Here is a 19,298-nt window from a genome sequence, read left to right on the forward strand (position 1 = left end):
GATAATATACACAGAACAATGCCATATAATGTAATCTTAAATTGTTCTACAGGGATTCCCTTAGGAGCTTAGGAAATGTCATGCTGCAGCAGATCGATATTAAGTCATGCTTCTACTAGAACTGCCTCCATAAAAAGGAGTAGCAATTATATGATTAATGTTCAATCTGATGCTCTACCAGTCTGGAAGGAAACTCTGTTTTTTACTTCTCCAGGGCATTCCAATTATTTCCTTTCCTTTGTTTGTAACATTATAGATGGCTATACGTGGTCATAGGATATTGGATAGTGTGTCTCAGAGTCTAAATAATTCTTTCCAGTTTTTAAATTAGATTTATATACTCTTGGTTATATTATAATTCTTATCTTTTCGTAGGTACATTATAATCTAGGGTTTTATGGCAAGAGGAAAAGACTGTGTGATTTAGAGCATTATAGTCAGACAGTAAACTAAGATTAGAGATTTTGTAGACAACTTTTGCTGAAAAGGTTTATTATAACACATTTGATAACCAGCTCTCATACAATTTCTTTTTGCATAGCCCCACCTTGCAGCAGACAACCTGGACAAAATTCATGATGAAAACGGCAACAATCTTCTGCATGTTGCAGCATCACAAGGACATGCAGAATGTTTACAGCATCTCACATCTTTGATGGGTGAAGACTGCTTGAATGAGCGAAACTCTGAACAACTAACTCCAGCAGGATTAGCAATAAAGGTGACAAAGTTATGTGGCATTTAAGGTCCAACCTAAACATTTCTGAGCAGATCTGAGACTTGAAACCTAGATCTCTGCCTATGTGGAAAAGGAAATTATTTGTTTGTGGCCCCAGTTGCTGTGTCTCTTAGCCCCCCCCCCCAAGCTTTACTTCCCAGACCAACAAAATTTGCTGCAGTGGACAAAAGCTTTTCAAGGGAAAAATAGTAGATGAAGTGGCCTCAGTTATCAATTTATTTCCCACTGTTTTTCTTTTCCAAACTGGTCCCCCACTGAACTGCATTTCAGATATCATGGCAATCTAGGTTCCAGACCTTTTTCTCTATCTCTCTTTCCATAAATCAAAACAACACAGTGTTTTTTTCCAGGTCCTTTATTGTTACATCAATGGAAAATAAGAAAAAAAAAGTCTTATAGTAATTATTATCCTAATAAGAATTGTTGAACTGTGCTATCAGAGTTACCAGCTTTCCACAGGGCCTGCAAGATGGAGCTCTTCCACCAGGCATATGGTTGAGGCCAGGGTGGGGTCTCGGCATTACCATCAGAGGATCGCCCAGATAGGTTAGATTGAGTTTCCCACTCCCATTGGAAGAGAACTTGGCCTTCAGGCTGAATCGGTGAATAGGAGGTGGGTGTTTAAAATCTTTTAGGGTAGTGATTGTTGTTTGTTTTGTTTGTGATAAGGGCTGTTTTTATGGGGTTTTTTTGGAAACTGTTGTTTAATATTTGTAAACCATCGCAAGACTTTCCAAGAGCGGTGGTATAAAAATTTAAAAAATACATAAATAAATCTCTAACAGTAGTTCACCCATAAAGGGATTCCCATAAAGAGACAAGAATGTCTTTAGGCACTCAGGTTTTTAAAAACGCTTTTAAAATAACTCATTTTTCATTACTGTAATAAGAGGAAAGACAAGTGATAATAATAATAAGGAAGACAAATGAGATGTAATTTGTATTTTGTAAAAATTGTTGATACTGCAGGGATTATTTCTGATGCCATTTCTAATTTGTGTGTTACATAAAAGCCAAAGCCTCTTAGATATCAAAATCACTTGGGGGGTATCTTGAATGTAAACAATTGCCTTTTGCAGAGCATGAAAGGTGCCCTGTTGGAAATGACAGTAATTAGTATAATCTGGAAGAAAGTTCAGATTTACAGGAAAATCTGCAATAGAAAGGAAAAATGTAATTTTATGGTACTCCTGAGCACCAGTAAAATATAGTGGTGTGATCTGGAAGGGCAGCCTTGGAATTAAACTTCTCATGAGGCTGGAGCAAAGTCCACTTCTGCAGAAATATTCTAGCAAGAAACATGTGGTGAAGAAGCAAAACATGGGAATTACAGGTTTATTTTATCTCCCTTTTAGGACAAGTTTGGAAATGTGTCCAGTGTAAATACTCTTCCCACAAAAAGAAACCGTATACTGCAAAAGTGATTCTCAAGACTCATTAGTAGATTTTCAGACTGCCTTACAAAATAGCTGAGTTTGTTTGTTTGTTTATACTTTCCATTTTTATCCCTCTACTCCTGGCATTGCCAGCATTTCGTGGTGGGATGATATATTAGTATCCCTTCAACCCCGGCACATCCTAGGTATATATGGATTAAAGACGCTGAATGATAGAGCTGTAATGCAGCAACTAACAATGCTACTGAAATGTGAGAACCATTACAACCTATTCTTAGGTCATAGGCTAAAGCAGCCATACTACCAACTTGCAATTATACTTGCAAGTGTTTGTTGCAAAGTACCTGGTTATGTGGCCTGCCAGGACATTACAAGATTTGCCAGGGTTTGAATTCCTAGAAAAGATAACATTATGGAAAGGGAAGACTTGCAGGCTATAAGCACCCCACATCTTATTAGTCAATAGTGCAACATTCCCACAAATGAACTGGTTTTGTATGGATCCTTACAGATCAGAATGTGATGTTTGTGTCAGACACACTATAGTTCCATTGATTGTATGAATCTTAGATGGATTTTAAATGTCCTAGATGGAGTAGAGTTGGCTTTTTTAGAGCAGGTTAAGAAACCCACCTTGCTTTTTGAAAAGCAGGTTGTCATGGTGGTCCGGAATGCCTTCTATCAACTGGATTCTCTATCATGCTTCTGTGACTTTACAGTTGGATTATTATAACATGCTCAATGTGGGATTGCTCTTGAAGACAGCCCAGAAAGTACAGCTAGTCCAGAATGCAGCATCCCAACTATTGGCAGGGAACATATGTTTCCCATTTGAAAAATTTATATTGGTGGCTAGTCTGTTTCTGGGTTCAATTTAACATATTGGTTATAACCTTTAAAGCCCTTCATGACGTAGGACCCACATACATGAAGGACTTTCCATGTGGCCTTTGTGCACCAACCAGGGTCTTCAGGTAGCTATCTGTTGGTATCAGCCAAAGCCTGGACCTTTTCCATCATGGCTTCTGCTCTGTAGAAGAGCCTCCCTTACAAGATAAGGCTGTGCAAGGTATGCTCGTTTGTCTGGATTTTGAGAGGATTTAAATGGCAGGAATTTTTTAGGTGGGGGAGATTTGGCATTTATTATTTTATTTTGGTTTTGAGCAGAAATATATTTAAATTATGATTATTGTAAGCCACCTTGAACCACAAGCAAAGGCAGGGTAAAATGTTTTAATAAATAAAATAAATAAAATTAGGTTATTATTCAAATTTCAATATGCCTGCCTACCTGAATTATACTGATTATATGCTGGACTCTGCCAGCTTCTGTTGGTTTTTGTTTTCTTTATCTGAATTTTTTCAAGCGAAATATTACGTGTAGTTCAACTAACTTTAAAAACATGTGTGTGTGTGTGAACCAGAAGCAAGCTATGTTCAGATTTCCTTCATCCCTCCCCTCTTGCATGTAGCTTTACTGTTTAATTATGATTGCCAGGTTATCAGCCAGTGGGGGGTGGGGGCTTACCAGGACCAGAGAGCCTGCTTAGAAGCCTGGGGGAAAAAACATGACATTTTTGCATCACAGAAGTGATGGGGTGACACTTTGGGTGCAAAACTCTATGGTAGAATTAGCTTCTTATCATAGAGTCTTGCCCAAAACACCAGTGCGCCCCTCTGACATTACTGAAATCCTTATGTCACTTCTGAGTAATGTAGAAACATCACTTTCCCCCCAGGCTTCTTGTCTGTTTTTTTGTGGAACAGATTTTCCTGAAATGGGGGGAAAGGCACCAAACCTCCAACTGGGGTCTACTACAAGTCAAATTTTTCTTTGCCCCAACTGGGGACTGGCAACCCGACATCTAAAATTGACTAATTTGCTGGTTGGGACATCATGGCAAGTGACGGTTTGCTCTAAAGAACATAGTCAATCCAGGCCCAATAGGAAGGATTCAAAGATAATTTTTGTGGTTTAGAAGGTCGTCTGAACTAAGCCACACCTTTATTTTTGAGCTGCATGACCATATTTGAAAGAGAAATTTGAAAGAGATCCATGTTATAAATCAGTGTTTCTAAGTCACAAAAGAATCCATATAGAATTTATACATGTTTAAGGAATCACATGCAATCTTCCAAGCAGTGTTGCTACAACCCAGCTCCCCCCCCCCCCGCTTCCACCAAGCAAAAAGTAGTTACTGGTAGCTCACAGAAGCTGTAAATAAGCATGCCTTTGGAGAGATCTGTAAATAGCCTAGTATACTCATGATGATTTAACAAGAAATTACAATAGTCTGAAAAAGATTTGTGTGATTTTTATTTAATTTCAAATATAAATCTACAACCATTGTCATTTGCTCACAGCTTGCTTTTCTTCTCATTAGAATGGTCAGCTGGAGTGTGTGCGGTGGATGGTGAGTGAAACAGAAGCCATTGCAGAACTTAGTTGTTCAAAAGATCACCCGAGCCTTATTCACTATGCAGGATGCTATGGGCAGGTACAGTTTGATTTTAAATTATTGTATAATGCTCTATAGGGGAATTATTTTAGTCTGCTCACACTGCTATCAAAACAGAAGTTTTTAGAATGAACCTGTACTGATCATTGTTAGCTTTCTTAATATACCTGGACAAGTTACATTTCATCCAACTCTCAAGAGCTAGAAAAACAAACACTGAGCAATTTTACACACAAATATTTCTAAGACTCTTCAAAATGTAGTCAAAAATTATTCATGCAAAAGATAGCCCATATAAACACCAGATTTGGCTGCAATACAAAGGAAACATTTTTATAAGGAAGAAGTGTTTCTAAATGGATTCAGCACACAATTATTTCCTACAGGACTTGGCACACATGGTATCTGTTTTTTCAGTAAATACTTCCTACGATGGAGAAGGCAAAAACAGCCAAAGAATAGGCCCATTGATGTCAGCCTTGCCCTGTAATGCTTGCACAGGATGCTTTATTCTTGAGAAAACCTTGCCCTGCCTCAGTTCCAGGCCTGTCTTCAGAATATCCTTGGACCGAAAAAGGGTAAATGAGCCAAATGAGTTATTGCCAAGTGAGACCAGGAAGAGATGCAGATCAAGCACATATCCCAGAAGGTATGGATTGCTAGACAGTAAATCCTATTAGTAGTGAAAAGTGACCCCTGCTTATTAACTAGCTGTTCTTAGGTCAAACAAGCAGAATCCAAAACAAGTCTGCAGCCTAACAGGTCACAGGAAGAACTTGTAATATTTAGAATTTGAATGTTTTATTAGCAATTCATTCAAAAATTCAGAGATTATTTATTTATTTATTTATTTATTTATTTATTTATTTATTTATTTATGTATTTATTTATTTATCAATCATTGTATTTATTGACTGCAACTTCCAGCCCAGCTGGCTTATGGTAGTTTACAATAAAAACCTTAAAAGCCACATTAAACCCAATATATGTAACCTATATTGGCAGCGAAAAACAATCTACAAAAAGCAATCTACAAACTACCCCATCCCATCCCCTCAACCCTGCTGCAGTAGTCATCATCGCCCCAGCGATGTCCAGCCTAGGGACCTATAGAAGGGTGGAGCCAATCTTTCTAGCCCAGCCTCAAACGCCTGGCGGTAGAGCTCCATCTTACATTCCTGCAGAATGCTGATAGCTCTGTCAGGGCCCTCAGCTCTTCTGGGAGTATTTTCTAACCAGTTGGGACCAGGACCGAGAAGGCCTCTGGCCCTGGTCAGTCCCTCAGATAAGAAGGTCCCAGACTGCAGATGGCTTTAAAGGTCAAAACCAAAACCTTAAACCTGATCCAGAAGCCAACTGGTAACCAGTGCAGCTGCTTCAGCATAGGATGGACATGGGCCCTCACAAGATGACCTCGTGAGGACTCTAGCAGCCGCATTTTGCACCAATTTCAATTTCTGGATCAAAGACAAGAGAATGCCTGCATAGAGCGAGTTACAGAAGTCTAATTGTAAGGATCACCGTGGCCAGGTATTCTGAGGACAGGTAAGGTGCTAGTAGCCTAGCTTGGTGGAGGTGGAAGAACACCATTTGTGCTACCTTCATGAACCGAGCCTCCATAGATAAGAGGTATCAAAGAACACCCCCAAGTTCCTAGCCACATTACAACCATAAACTGCACCCTGTCCAGGCAAGGGATTCCTGATCCCATCCCCTTCTGCCCAGCCACAGGACCTCTGTCTTGGATGGGTTGAGTTTCAGGCAACTCTGCCTGAGCCATCCAGACACTGCTTCCAAACATCTGGAAAATGTTTCCGGGGGAGAGTCTGGCCGGCCGTCCAACAGGAAATAGAGCCGGATGTCATCCACATACTGGTGACACCCCAGCCCAAAGCCCCCCTCTCTCTCTTTCCAACAAGCTTTCCCAAACATTATGCCCACCTCTCCCTGGGGGGGAGGGGTGAAGCTGTGCTGCCCACCAGCTCTAGCCACTGTGCCAAACCCTGTGTATCCCCAGCCCAGCTGCTGTTTAAAGCCAACCTGTCAGGCTCAACACAGCCCCTTGGCATTCTCCCCTATCTGGAGTAACCCCTCTGGGGCTCTGGAATAACCCTGGTTGAGGATGACTGGTCTGGAGCAAGGGGAGAGAAGCTTCTTCCTCATTGGCAGATCCATGGAAAGCGCCCTCCAGGGCACTTGGTGGTGTTGTACCTGGACAAGTGCCCAAGACTGTCTGGAGTAGAGAGGCAGTGAATCCCCAGTAGGAAATGTCACGGTTACTCCAGTTGTGAGGGGGTTAATTTATCCATATATATAACTAGCTGAGGGAAGAGTCAGGAGAACAGACTGACTTTCTGCTCATCTGTCTGGTCTGCGGTGGTCTTGTTCAATTCACACACAATGGAAAAGGAATGGGAGTGAAAAACTGAATCTGATGCAGTCTGTCCATGGGCTCCTCCCATTTCCCCTCTGCCTATGGCAGAAAATGGAATTCAGATATTCTGCTTTGAGATCTCCCAAAGTTACAAGTGATCTCCAAAATACATAGATCATTCTCCTGAGGAGAATTGTTTTGCGTGGTGGGCTTTATGACAGCTGAGATTAATGCATTGTGGAGGGGGGCTCACTTACAGGCCCTTAACCTGCCAATGCAGGGGGGGAATATCCCAGGAAGTGTTAAATGCTAGCAGCCATTTAACCCATCTGTTTCACTTCCCCTCACTTTGAAGCAGAAGTTAATGAAACTGACAGATTTAATAGCTCATAGCCATTTAAACCTGATGGTCAGACCTGCCCTGCTCAGGGTTAAATGCCCTGAACAATCAAACCATACAAAAGCCTGGTAAATGTTCAGGGAAGGTACCTTACCCAAACAGCAGTCCAGGGACTCCAAACCAGGACAGGATCATGTCAGATTTTGGCTTGTCAGCTGGTTCATGCCATTCCTATCTGGCATCAATCTGGGAGGATGCATAAGACTGGTGCCAAAAATCCAGCCAGAATATCACCACTCACAAATTGTTAAAATAATAGCTTCCAATCCTGGTCTGATAAACTGTAACTACAGTTACAAGCGCACAAAGCATAGTTTTCATTAGTTTCATATCTTTAACAGTGCCATAATGATAAAGCTGCACATTAGAGGATCAAGCAACTGAAAATCTAAAGTTTTTCACAGCTGACATTTTCATTTGCTAAATACAAAAATTCACAATTTCATTTTCATTAAGATCTACCCTCTGGCACCTACTAGACAACGTTTCCAAGTTGCCTTCATGGATAACCCAGTGCAGATTACAGTACTATTACAGTATTCTGTCACTGTGGCTTTTGATCTCCTAGCTCTTCAGTCACTTGTTAGTCTCTTCTTTTCCTGGCCCTTTGTATCAGTTCAGTGCAAAAGAAAGTAAGATTGGACATTCCATCCATTTTTTTTACTGTTGCCAGTTCCTTCTAATTATATCACAACAATCCACATATGTGTTTGATATGAGAAATATAGGAGTTCTTCCTATATCTCCAGATGATTTGACTAGTTATACCTTAGTTGACCTAAATATATATATCCCAAAGGATACTATGGTAAGTTCTATTAGTTTCCATGTGATCTGATATTTTCACATGTGTGTATATTTTTCATCATCTTTAACAAACAATATATCTCTAGTTTATTTCTCAACAAACTTATCTCTTCTGCGTAGGAGAAAATCCTTCTGTGGCTTCTTCAATTTATGCAAGAACAAGGGATTTCCTTGGATGAAGTTGATCAGGAGGGTAACAGTGCAGTACATGTGGCTGCCCAGCAGGGGTATTTGGGGTGCATACAGGTAAAAAAATAAAACTGGATTTATTTCAGAGTGACATTTATTTATTTATTTCAGAGTGATGTATAATTACATCAAAATTTAATTTGCAGATAAAAGCAGAAGTATGAAGGCTTGGATCCCAAGTAGACATAGCATCCATTAGATCAACATATGTTGATGTAAGGGTAGGAAAGTGTCTGAGTTATGCAACACATTTGATCGGTTCCAATTTAATACAAATCTTATAGCTTGCTTTCATGGCCTTTTGGCAATAACATTCACTGAGTTTAATTGCTGATCATGTGAATTTTGAAGTTGAACTGGGTTAAAATATATGCATTTTTAGTAAACAAAGTACTAAGGTATTCAAAGGATAATTTTGAATATTAGCAAAGGTGTGAAAGGGAAGGATAAAGGAATCTCAGAATACGTCTTAAAATTAGCCTCTGCAGTAGTAACATGTGAAAAATCTATTAAACGTTTTGAAGAGCAACCCCCACGGTGAACTACTTTCTTATAAATGTATGCAAATCTTTATCCATGGGTTCTCCTTTTCTTTCTTTCTTTCTTTCTTTCTTTCTTTCTTTCTTTCTTTCTTTCTTTCTTTCTTTCTTTCTTTCTTTCTTTCTTTCTTTCTTTCTTTCTATCTATCTATCTATCTATCTATCTATCTATCTATCTATCTATCTATCTATCTATCTATCTATCTATCTATCTATCTATCTATCTATCTATCTATCTATCTATCTATCTGATTTCTTTACTGCCCTACCGTATGGCTCAGGGAGGTTTGCATACAACGTCATAGGGGGATACATGGAATGAGTCAACATACAACATAGTCTGATCAATTCAGGGAGCTCGTTCCACCAGGTGGGGGGCCAGGATGGAAAAAGCTCTGGCCCTCGTTGAGGACCAACGTGCTTGTTTGGGGCCAGGGATCACCAGCCATTTGGCAGTGTCAGAGCGTAATGCTCTTTTGGGGGTATAGGTGGAGAGACGGCCTCAAAAAGGAGGGTCCAGCTGTCAGAGTTAGAACAGGGCCAATCAGGGTGTGAGTTAGAAAAGGGCCAATCAGGCCAGCGAAGCTAGTCATCATTACATAATGATTTGCCTAATGTTCCTCTAAAACCTTTTTAAAGACCAATCTCGTGTAACTTTTAAATATCTCTCTTGATACTTGTTTTTCTCCCAAATGGGGATCCAAACAGATTATAGCATCATTTTCCCTGCCTTCATTGTATTCTCACCATAACAATCCTGTGAAGTAGGCTGAGAGTGCATGGCCAGTCTAAGATCATTTAGGGAGATTGTGTGGCAGCCGGGGGGAGGGCTTAAACCTGGGTCTCCCAAATCCCAGTCTGTCACTCTAACCACTACATTGCAGTAGCTCTCCCTGTTTACCATGTAAATGAGAATTATTCCTCCCTCACCAGTACAGCCTTCATAGTACAGAGGCTCCTGTGTCATCATCCGGGGGAGGGGCGGTGGGAGGACCTTCGTTGAAAGAAACTACTGCCACAGAGTAATTTCAACAGCATCTCTAAATATCAGCAAGTTGATTAAGTACTGCGATAGAAGATCACCATTTTAGCTTACTGAAATTGAGACCTACTTGTTGATTAAACTGTTATAATAGGGTGGAATACACTTATTGGATTGATTGAAAGGCTATGATGATGGCAAAAGAATGATGGTAAGCATATAAGCATAATTAGTTTGAAGATTCCATTGATATACAGATAAAAGCCTAAGAATTGCTTTGGGCAAGGGTTCATCCAGTTTAATACACTGTGTCCAGGAGTTGTTAGCCTGAAGATTGTAGGAAACAGGGCAGGTAGACAATGTAGTTTATCCCTGTCACCTAGAAGAATATTGCCTCTGAGTATGGATGTATCATTTTGCCATTGTGCTTAACAACCAATGAATATAGCACAATCCACTGAAATAAATGAGCTTAGACTGGTCTAACTTTGCATTGGATTACAGAGTCCTGTGACTGATATAAGTCTCTGACTTTGATAATCCCTTTTAATAATCCCTTTTTCTAGGAGCTGCCATTATATCTTACAGCAATGAATTTCATTAGTTAATTGTATTCTACAAAAAGATTTATTTTATTTTTCATGAATCTAATGTCCATCTATGTAACAGTTACTTTTAAAACTTATGTATGTGCATTAAACATATACCTAGACTCTGGTTGAATATGGAGCAAACGTCACTATGCAAAACAATGCTGGAGAGAAACCATCCCAAAGTGCTGAGCGGCAAGGACATACCATGTGTTCACGTTACTTGGTGGTAGTGGAGACATGCATGTCATTGGCATCCCAGGTTGTGAAGCTAACAAAGCAACTGAAAGAGTAAGTCTTCGTATTCCATTGGTTTATCTTTCTTTCCTCTCTGTGTTATCAGCAAGTAGTATTAGGAGCACCTCATACTTCATCCAACAAATGTATTTTTAGTGTGTCTATATTCCAAACAATATAATGGTTTTGAGGTGGAAGCATCCATGAAGCAAGAAATGGACAAACACTTGGAACCTACAGCTAATTCTATGTCTAATGCATTTCAGTAATGCATCTCTCTCATTCAAACATTACCTTATGTTCATCTTGTGACACCTGCTGGCCATGCTGAAAATACATTTTCTTCATAAAGTTAATATTTAATCTTTCTGGAGAAAGAGGAAGCTCCAGAATTATATCATATGCAGGAACTTTTAAAATATATAGACATTGCACAAGAATACACCCATTTGTGAATCAGCAGCAGAGCTTTTGTAAAATTTACATACTATACCTTTCCCCCAGGCCTCTTCATTAATACATAGAATGTTTGTTTACCTGTGCTGTTCTTCTTGTTCCACTACATTTCTTCCAAGCTTATTTTAAACAACTAGTTTTGCTCTTGCAAATTTTGGTTCAGTGATAAAGGTTTGAGGAAAATGTTCATGCTTTGTTCATCTACTGTTTTGTTTTCTGTGGAATGAACCGGGGGGAACATACAAATAACTCATATGTGTTTCCATAGTGAGAATACAAGTAGCTTAGGATGGTCTTTTTCATCAAACGAAACAGCAGGAAAAAAAAGGGTTGAAGTTTCTCTGGCCATTTCCACAAGGGTTTTGTGCCCCTAGTTCAGTGCTGTTGAGAAGCTGGTTTTATTCCTGCCTAATTGCTGCATTCATGCACTTCCTAAGGTTTCCCCAACTTCTTTCTCATTTTTCACAAATGCACTTTGCTGTGGAGTTTTGGGAACGAACACAGTAAAGCCTGGATAGCTAGCTACTATGTCTATGTAAAAGTTCAGATTTTCCTGTCTGCATGGCAGCCTTTCCCCCTGATACTGTCCCTGTGCAAGCCATTTATTCCCCTGCTATTGGTAGAAGGGCTTTAAAAATTTGGTAACTGAATTCCTAGCTTTTGTTTTAGCTTATCACGCAAAAAAACAGTTTTTTAAAAACAAATGAGGGGGAAATGGAGCTTGAACACCAATTAAGGGGGGAGGGAGGTGCCGAATGGATGGAACAACCTTGACGTGGGTGCGAAATGAGAGGCAGCAAAAGTACAAGTGGAAATCTGAGCGAAACCTGTATGCTTTGAATTATCTTCAGCTTGGAAGTGAAATAACGGGAAAATCATCACAAAAGCATTTTCAGAAAACCCAGGAAACAGCAACCGGAATGCAAATTGAACACTGAAGGGAGGAAACCCAATTCATAATGTCAAAGAAAACCAGATAGACATGCATGGTGAAAATGAGGGGGAACACCCAAGCTTAATAGTGCGCTCTCTCCCTCTCTCTCTCTCTCTCTCCCTCCCTCCCCCCCATGTAAAAGTAAAAAGTAATTTCTAATAAACATGGAATATGTGTGTTGATCCCTTAGATGCTTCATTCACCATCTTTTCATGGGTGACACTGCACTGCCTACTTGCATGAACGTGCGTACAATATTTACATATTCTCAAATACTTAGAATCATTGATTTGGAAGGGGCCATACAGGTCATCTAGTCCAACCCCCTGCTCAATGCAGGATCAGCCCTAAGCATCCTAAAGCATCCAAGAAAAGTGTGCATCCAACCGTTGCTTGAAGACTGCCAGTGAGGGGGAGCTCACCACCTCCTTAGGCAGCCTATTCCACTGCTGAACTACTCTGACTGTGAAAATTTTTTTCCTGATATCTAGCTTATATCGTTGTACTTGTAGCTTAAACCCATTACTGCGTTTCCTTACTTGCTTGGTTTTTACCACCTTTAAAACAGCTTATTTTTGTTCTTGATTTCTCTTTAGACACCTACAATTATACTAAAAATTAACTTCCACATGAGCAAAGTGCTAGGGACCAGAGAGTTCCAGGTTACTGTATGTCTCCTCAAAGTACAATATCCTTTCTTACCCATTCATGAGCAGCAGCAGAAATAACAGCAGTGATTTCTGCTTGCTAAATAAGCTATTGTAGCCAGACTGCCAAAATGCATGGCCTTGAAAAGAAGGAAAGGACAGTGTGTTGGTCCTGAAGAAAGAGCCCATTCTTTAATTTGTCCCTTAGTTTATTCCATGAATATCCATGTTTATGTTATATGCTTGGCAAACTATAAGAAAGTATGCCTATGAAAATAAATTAAGGTGCAGTTGTGTATCTGCACTGTTATTAGCTGTTAGGGTGACATTTTCCATCCACTGTCTCCACTTTAATTATTTTGTTGTATAAGTGCAGCATTCATGTCAGAATAGCATTTCTCATAAATAGAAGCAGTAAGTTGTAACCCTAATATTCTTGAAATCTGGACTGAGTGTTTGCTTCACTTGCTGTCAAGATGCATGCATCTGTCTCATACAAATGTGTACCTAATACAATTCTCATTTGCATTAGAAGCTTCTTTGATTCCTGGCCAGGTACTTGAACGTGAGAAAGAGAATGTCAAAGAGGTAGACCAACAACTGCATGGAATAACAAATAGAAATTTTGCCGTACCATGCAAAAAGAGACTTGTCTTGAAAATTGGTACTCACAGATTATGGGAGTGATTTTTAGAATACTGTAGGGAAATGTGTAGGCGAGAGGAAGGAAGAGGGAAAATTGAAGGGAATATCTTTATAAAGTGCATCTGTTTTCTGCAAAATAATACATTGGTGTCCCACCTAAAATATTCTTGCAGTTTCTGTTGCTTTCTTTAGAAAAATGTGCCTTTACATTTTACAAATCTAGCAAATACAACCTGCAGTCTCAGAAACCATCTGGATGTTTTGATTCTGACTTTGTCAGTTCTAGAACTGAAAACTGAGTTAATTGTCTTGCATCCTGTGAGTCTGGAAATTATCCAATTGTATGTCCCACCACTGGGCTTATACTGTAAATTTTGTTCTGCTTTTTAAAGGAAGCCAGTTGAAAGTGAAACACTAATGAGTAGGTGGCTGTATTTTTGCATGAATGCTGGCATTACCACATGGCCCTAAACTGAGGGGGAAATCACCACAGGGGAAATCTACTCTTACAAAAGTAAACATAAGTTGCAATTTAATGGAAGGGAAAAGGTTTTGCTAGAGTTTCCAGTAGAAAAGAGCTGCCTTATGTCAAGCAGGGGGTTGAGGATCAAGGACTGTTCCTTATGAATACTGCTAATACAAGACACTAAATAGATGAGGCACATTTTGAAACAGACTGTATATTTCATTCATTAATTCGTTCATTTGGCTTGTATACCGTCCCTCACTTGACATTTCGAGAAAGTGTGTATAGAACATAGAAACAGGAAAATATATTAAAATATGTGCAACCATTTAAAAACAAGGAATTGTAACTAATGTATAACAATAACAAATAACAAAGAATGGCCTAATAGGTGAGAGGGACGCTTGGAGCATCGTTGTTGCAATTTTCAGGCAATTGGGTTGATTTTGGGGTCCTCATTGCTGGCCTTATCCAAAAGCCTGGTGGAAGAGCTTCATTTTGCAGGCCCTACAGAACTGTTTGAGTTACAGTAGGGCCTTGATCTCTTTGGGGAACTCATTCCACCAGGCTTGGCGATGGATGAAAAAGCTCTGGCTGAGGCCAGGTGGATTTCTCTGGGGCTGGGGATTACTAGGTTGCTGGAATGGATAGAGCAAGTCACTCTTTGGGGAGTGTAGACAAACAGATGGTCTTCGAGGTATGCAGGACCCTGACCATATATGGCATTGAAAGTGAGCACCAGCAAGTTAAACCCAATCCAGTATTCAACTGGTAGCCAGTGCAGTTGCTGGAGGATCATGGTAATAAGAGCTCTCCATGGTGTTTGGGAGAGAACTCGAACAGCTTCATTTTAAATGAATTTTGCATGGATCACTGTGGCAAGGTATTCTGGATTCAGATAGGGCACTAGTAGTTTCACTTGGCAGAGATGTAAGAACAACAGCTGTGCTACTCGTTAACTGAGTGTCCTTTGTTAAGAAAGAGTCAAGGATCACACCCAGGTTCCTGACCAATTGTGTTGCGGTCAGTTGAGCTCTGTTCAGGTTGGGGAGATGAGCTTCCTAGTCTGACTCTCTTCCATCTATCTCAGTGGTTCTCAACCTGGAGGTCGGGACCCTTTGGGGGGTCGAATGACCCTTTGACACGGGTCGCAGCAGGGCAAGCAGCTTGGCGGGGGGGGGGGGGGTACCGCCACTGTTGCTGCTCCTCCTGAAGATGCCTGCCTATATACAATTTATAACCAATTTATATACAATCATAAACAATGGATCTTCACGCCATTGGCCAGTTTCAGTTTAATTTCTGTGAAAGAACGCTTGTACCCTTTCAATTTTATCTACGTCCTTCTTGAAGTGAGGCCTCCAGAACTGCACACAGTATTCCAGGTGTGGTCTGACCAGTGCCGTATACAATGGGACTGTGACATCTTGTGATTTTGATGTGATGCCTCTGTTGATACAGCCCAAAATGGCATTTGCCTTTTTTACCGCTGCATCACACTGCCTCACACTAAACTCATGTTTAATTTTCAATCCACAAGTACCCCAAGGTCTCGTTCACACACAGTGTTACCTAGAAGCGTATCCCCCATCCAGTAGGCATGCTTTTCATTTTTCTGACCCAGATGCAGAACTTTACACTTATCTTTATTAAATTGCATCTTGTTCTCATTTGCCCATTTTTCCATTATATCCAGATCTCGTTGAACTCTGTCTCTATCTTCCGGAGTATTTGGCAGTCCTCCCAATTTGGTGTCATCTGCAAACTTGATGAGTAGTCCCTCCACCCCCTCATCTAGATCATTAATAAATATGTTAAAAAGTACCGGGCCGAGCACCAAGCCCTGAGGTACCCCGCTACTCACCTCTCTCCAGTCTGATGAAACACCATTGACAACAACTCTTTGAGTGCGGTTCTCTAACCAATTCCCTATCCACTTCACTATCTGAAAATCCAGATTGCAGTCCTTCAACTTATCCATCGGAACATCATAGGGAACCTTGTCAAAAGCTTTACTAAAATCCAAGTAAATGACATCAACCGAATTTCCACGATCCAGCTAACCTGTTACTTGGTCGAAAAAGGAAACCAGGTTGGTCTGGCAGGACCTGTTGGAGACAAATCTATGCTGACTTCCTTGGATCACCAAATTGTCCTCCAGATGTTTGCAGATCGCTCCCTTTAATATCTGCTCCATTATCTTCCCCACAACAGAGGTCAGACTCACTGGTCTGTAGTTTCCCGGGTCATCCTTCCTCCCTTTTTTGAAGATCGGAATAACGTTTGCTCTCTTCCAGTCCTCCGGGACATCTCCAGTCCTTAAAGAGGTCCCGAAGATGATGGACAAGGGCTGTGCAAGTTCTCTGGAAAGTTCTTTGAGTACTCTCAGGTGCATTTCACCTGGCCCAGGGGATTTGAACTCATCCAGTGCAGCTAAATGCCTCTTGACAACCTCTCTATCCATGTTAACCTGCCACCCAGACACTATCCTTTGGCTACTGCCATCTCTAGATGTGCCTAAACCCTTTGACCTGTGGGAAAAAACAGATGTAAAATAGGCACCGAGCAGCGCCAAGCCTCCTCAGTCTAGCTGGTGCCAAAGGTCATCAGGGTGACTAATGCTGCTTCCACCTCTTGACCAGGTCAGAAGCTGGACTGCAATAGATCAAGGACTGAAGCTTCATCCAGGTATTCTAGTAACTGGTCCACATCTGCTTGCTCCACTAATCTGGTGATCCAGGTTTGATTTCACACTCCTCTTACACATGCAGCTCGCTGGGTGACCTTGGGCTCGCCACAGCACTGAGAAAGCTGTTCTGACTCAGCAGTAATATCAGGGCTCTCTCCACCTCACCTACTTCACAGGGTATCTGTTATGGGGAGAGGAAAGGAAGGCAATTGTAAGCCACTTTGAGACTCCTTCTGGTAGAGAAAAGCAGTCTATAAGAATCTTTCTTCTTCTCCCACCCCCTGCCCCCCAGAAATGGTAGGTATGAGATGGGGCAGTAGTTAGTGAGGTCCTGAGGGTCCAGTGAAGCTTTCTTCAGCAGGGGACACACTACTGCCTCCTTCAGCCCACTTGGGAAGGTCCCTGATGACAGGGAGAGGTTGATGAACTCCCAGAATGGACCTTTTACTTTCTCGTTGCTTGTTTTGAGGAGCCATGATGGGCAAGAGTCTAGAGTGCAAATGGTGGGCAAATCCTGCAATAGGTATCTGAAATGATTTAATCCTCATCTCGAAGGTAGACAAGGGGCCTCTAATTCACTTACTGTGTTAGGGTTTAGTCAGTGAACATTTATCATTTGTATGATAAATGTGGAGAATTTAAAAATCATTTGTGGAAATGGCTGTAACATGTGCACAGAGAACAATGGGCATCATTTATACTCCCACAATGCTTTGGGTGACAGGGATCATACCTTTTGCTCTATCTTTTATTATAAACTATCGTGTTTTGAATACAAGTGCTGGTCCCATTTCATCCTTAACTTCTTTTGAATGAATAGCTTTGTTAGTGATCAGAATTTGCTCTCTTCCAATGCAACAACATATGCCACGTTCAGTGGAAGAATCTTGAGCTCCTTCCAAGTCACAGACAAGAGAGTTGCAGGGACCTGGTTCTATAATTTCCATGTGTTAAATTTTAATTGGACACAGGTGAGATAATTGTTTTAAGTCCCATAGCACCAGCAAACTGCTTCTTGAGATTCTAATCTTGCAATTTATACCAGTGACTACCAGTAATAAATAATGTATACAGGGCAGGCAGGTTTCTGAAGGTATAATGGAGTGATCACAAGGTTCCCACTGGAATTAGAAGCAATTTGCAGTCCAGAGTCACTCTTTGTGTGTTTTAGTATTTGTATGCGATATGTGTGTGTGACTCTTAAATTATAAATGAACCAATGCTTTCTTCTCTAAATGATGTTGAATGAATGCTATCATTTCTCCCTTAGTACATCCACTGATAGCTTCTATTTTAGAAGAAAAGAAGCATTAACAATTTCATATTTCCTTTCAGGCAGACGGTAGAACGTGTGACATTACAGAACCAACTCCAACAGCTTCTGGAAACTCAAAGATCAGAGGCCAAGTCACTGCCAACATCCCCAAGGTAACAAGGCTTCTGGGAGTAGAATTCCAATATAGTTTGTACTGAGGTCTTTTCATGGTTGTTGCATCAGGAGATCATGTTCAACTTTTTTTAATTCACACTGTAAAAGAATTAAAAGGAGAATGTCCTAAAATCGAAATTCACATATTTTAATTTGATGGGTGTAAACACTGGATTCTGTGAGTTAAATGAAAATAATAATCCTACAATACTTTTTGATTTGTTTAGATCACACTTTTCTCCCTAGTGGAGACCCAGAGGGACTAACAACAACCCCCCTCTCCATTTTATTCTCAAAATAGCCCTGTAAAGTGCATTAAGCTGAGACTATGTGCCTGGTCCAAGGTCGCCCAGCAAATTACCATGGCAGAGTGAGTCTCCCAGTGGCTAGTCCAATATTCTAACCAGTACGCAACATTGTTGTTTATCAGTCAGATTTACTGTGGAAGCTTTAGATGATTCATAGCAATCATATAAAATATTATATATATATAGGCTAACGACCTTGTCCCTTAAAGGTGATTTGTTTTTATGACCTAATATAATAGCACCAAAATAAAAGTTACAGGTGTGTAATTCAGTGATCTATTCAGGAAGACGTTACTTGACTTCATCTGAACTGATATTGTACAACAGAAAATTGATCGCTTTCCCTTCTACAGACTTAAGAATGCAAGATGTTGTGTAAATTCCACTGGTTCTCAACCTGGGGGTCGGGACCCCTTTGGGGGTTGATCAACCCTTTCACAATGGTTAAGGCAGGGCAAGCAGCTTGGGGGAGGGACACCATCCACACAACAGCCTTGCGGGGTAGATCGAGATAGAGCATTCATCTGCCTCGAGCAGCAGAAAAGAGCGAGATCGGCATGGTGGGACAAGAGGCAGAACTGAACTGAGAAACCCCAGGAAGAAAACCTATTTATATACAATCATGAATAATGAATCTTCATTTCAGTTTCATTTCTGTGAAAGAACACTTGCATAATTTTATGGTTGGGGGCCACCACAACATGAGGAACTGTATTAAAGGGTCGCAGCATTAGGACGGTTGAGAACCACTGCACTAACAGAAGGATTTCCATTAGGAAATGCAACTTTGTTGCCTCTCCTCTTCCTTCTTCAGCTGAAAATGTTCCCCAAAACATTGGGGGCATGGGACCTCCAGGGACAACATATAGGGAAATCAGAGATCTGCATCTAGAAAGGGGAACTTAACACAAAATTGCTCTCCCTCTATCAGTAAAAATCTGCCACATTATGCCATAGCATCATGGTACATAATTCAGGCATGCAGTTGGCAAAGGCTGTACCCATCATGAT

The 19,298-nt window shown here is 40.7% G+C and overlaps 1 protein-coding gene across 7 annotated transcripts in view; it reads left to right on the forward strand.

Annotated features, from left to right (window-relative positions):
• SNCAIP (synuclein alpha interacting protein) overlaps positions 1-19,298 on the forward strand; it is a 131,495-nt gene that overhangs the window by 95,884 nt on the left and 16,313 nt on the right. For all 7 annotated transcript variants that reach the window (XR_013232482.1, XR_013232483.1, XM_077344394.1 and 4 more), the window contains exons 5-9: positions 542-721; positions 4,521-4,634; positions 8,297-8,422; positions 10,598-10,767; positions 17,886-17,978. Coding sequence is in view for 5 of the 7 variants with exons in the window: in XM_077344394.1 (XP_077200509.1) it covers positions 542-721; positions 4,521-4,634; positions 8,297-8,422; positions 10,598-10,767; positions 17,886-17,978 (683 nt within the window). In the remaining 2 variants the exon portion in view is untranslated. The remainder of the gene's footprint in view (positions 1-541; positions 722-4,520; positions 4,635-8,296; positions 8,423-10,597; positions 10,768-17,885; positions 17,979-19,298) is intronic.

The sequence above is a fragment of the Paroedura picta genome, chromosome 7 (genome assembly GCF_049243985.1).
Source record: "Paroedura picta isolate Pp20150507F chromosome 7, Ppicta_v3.0, whole genome shotgun sequence".
Taxonomy (NCBI): domain Eukaryota; kingdom Metazoa; phylum Chordata; class Lepidosauria; order Squamata; family Gekkonidae; genus Paroedura; species Paroedura picta.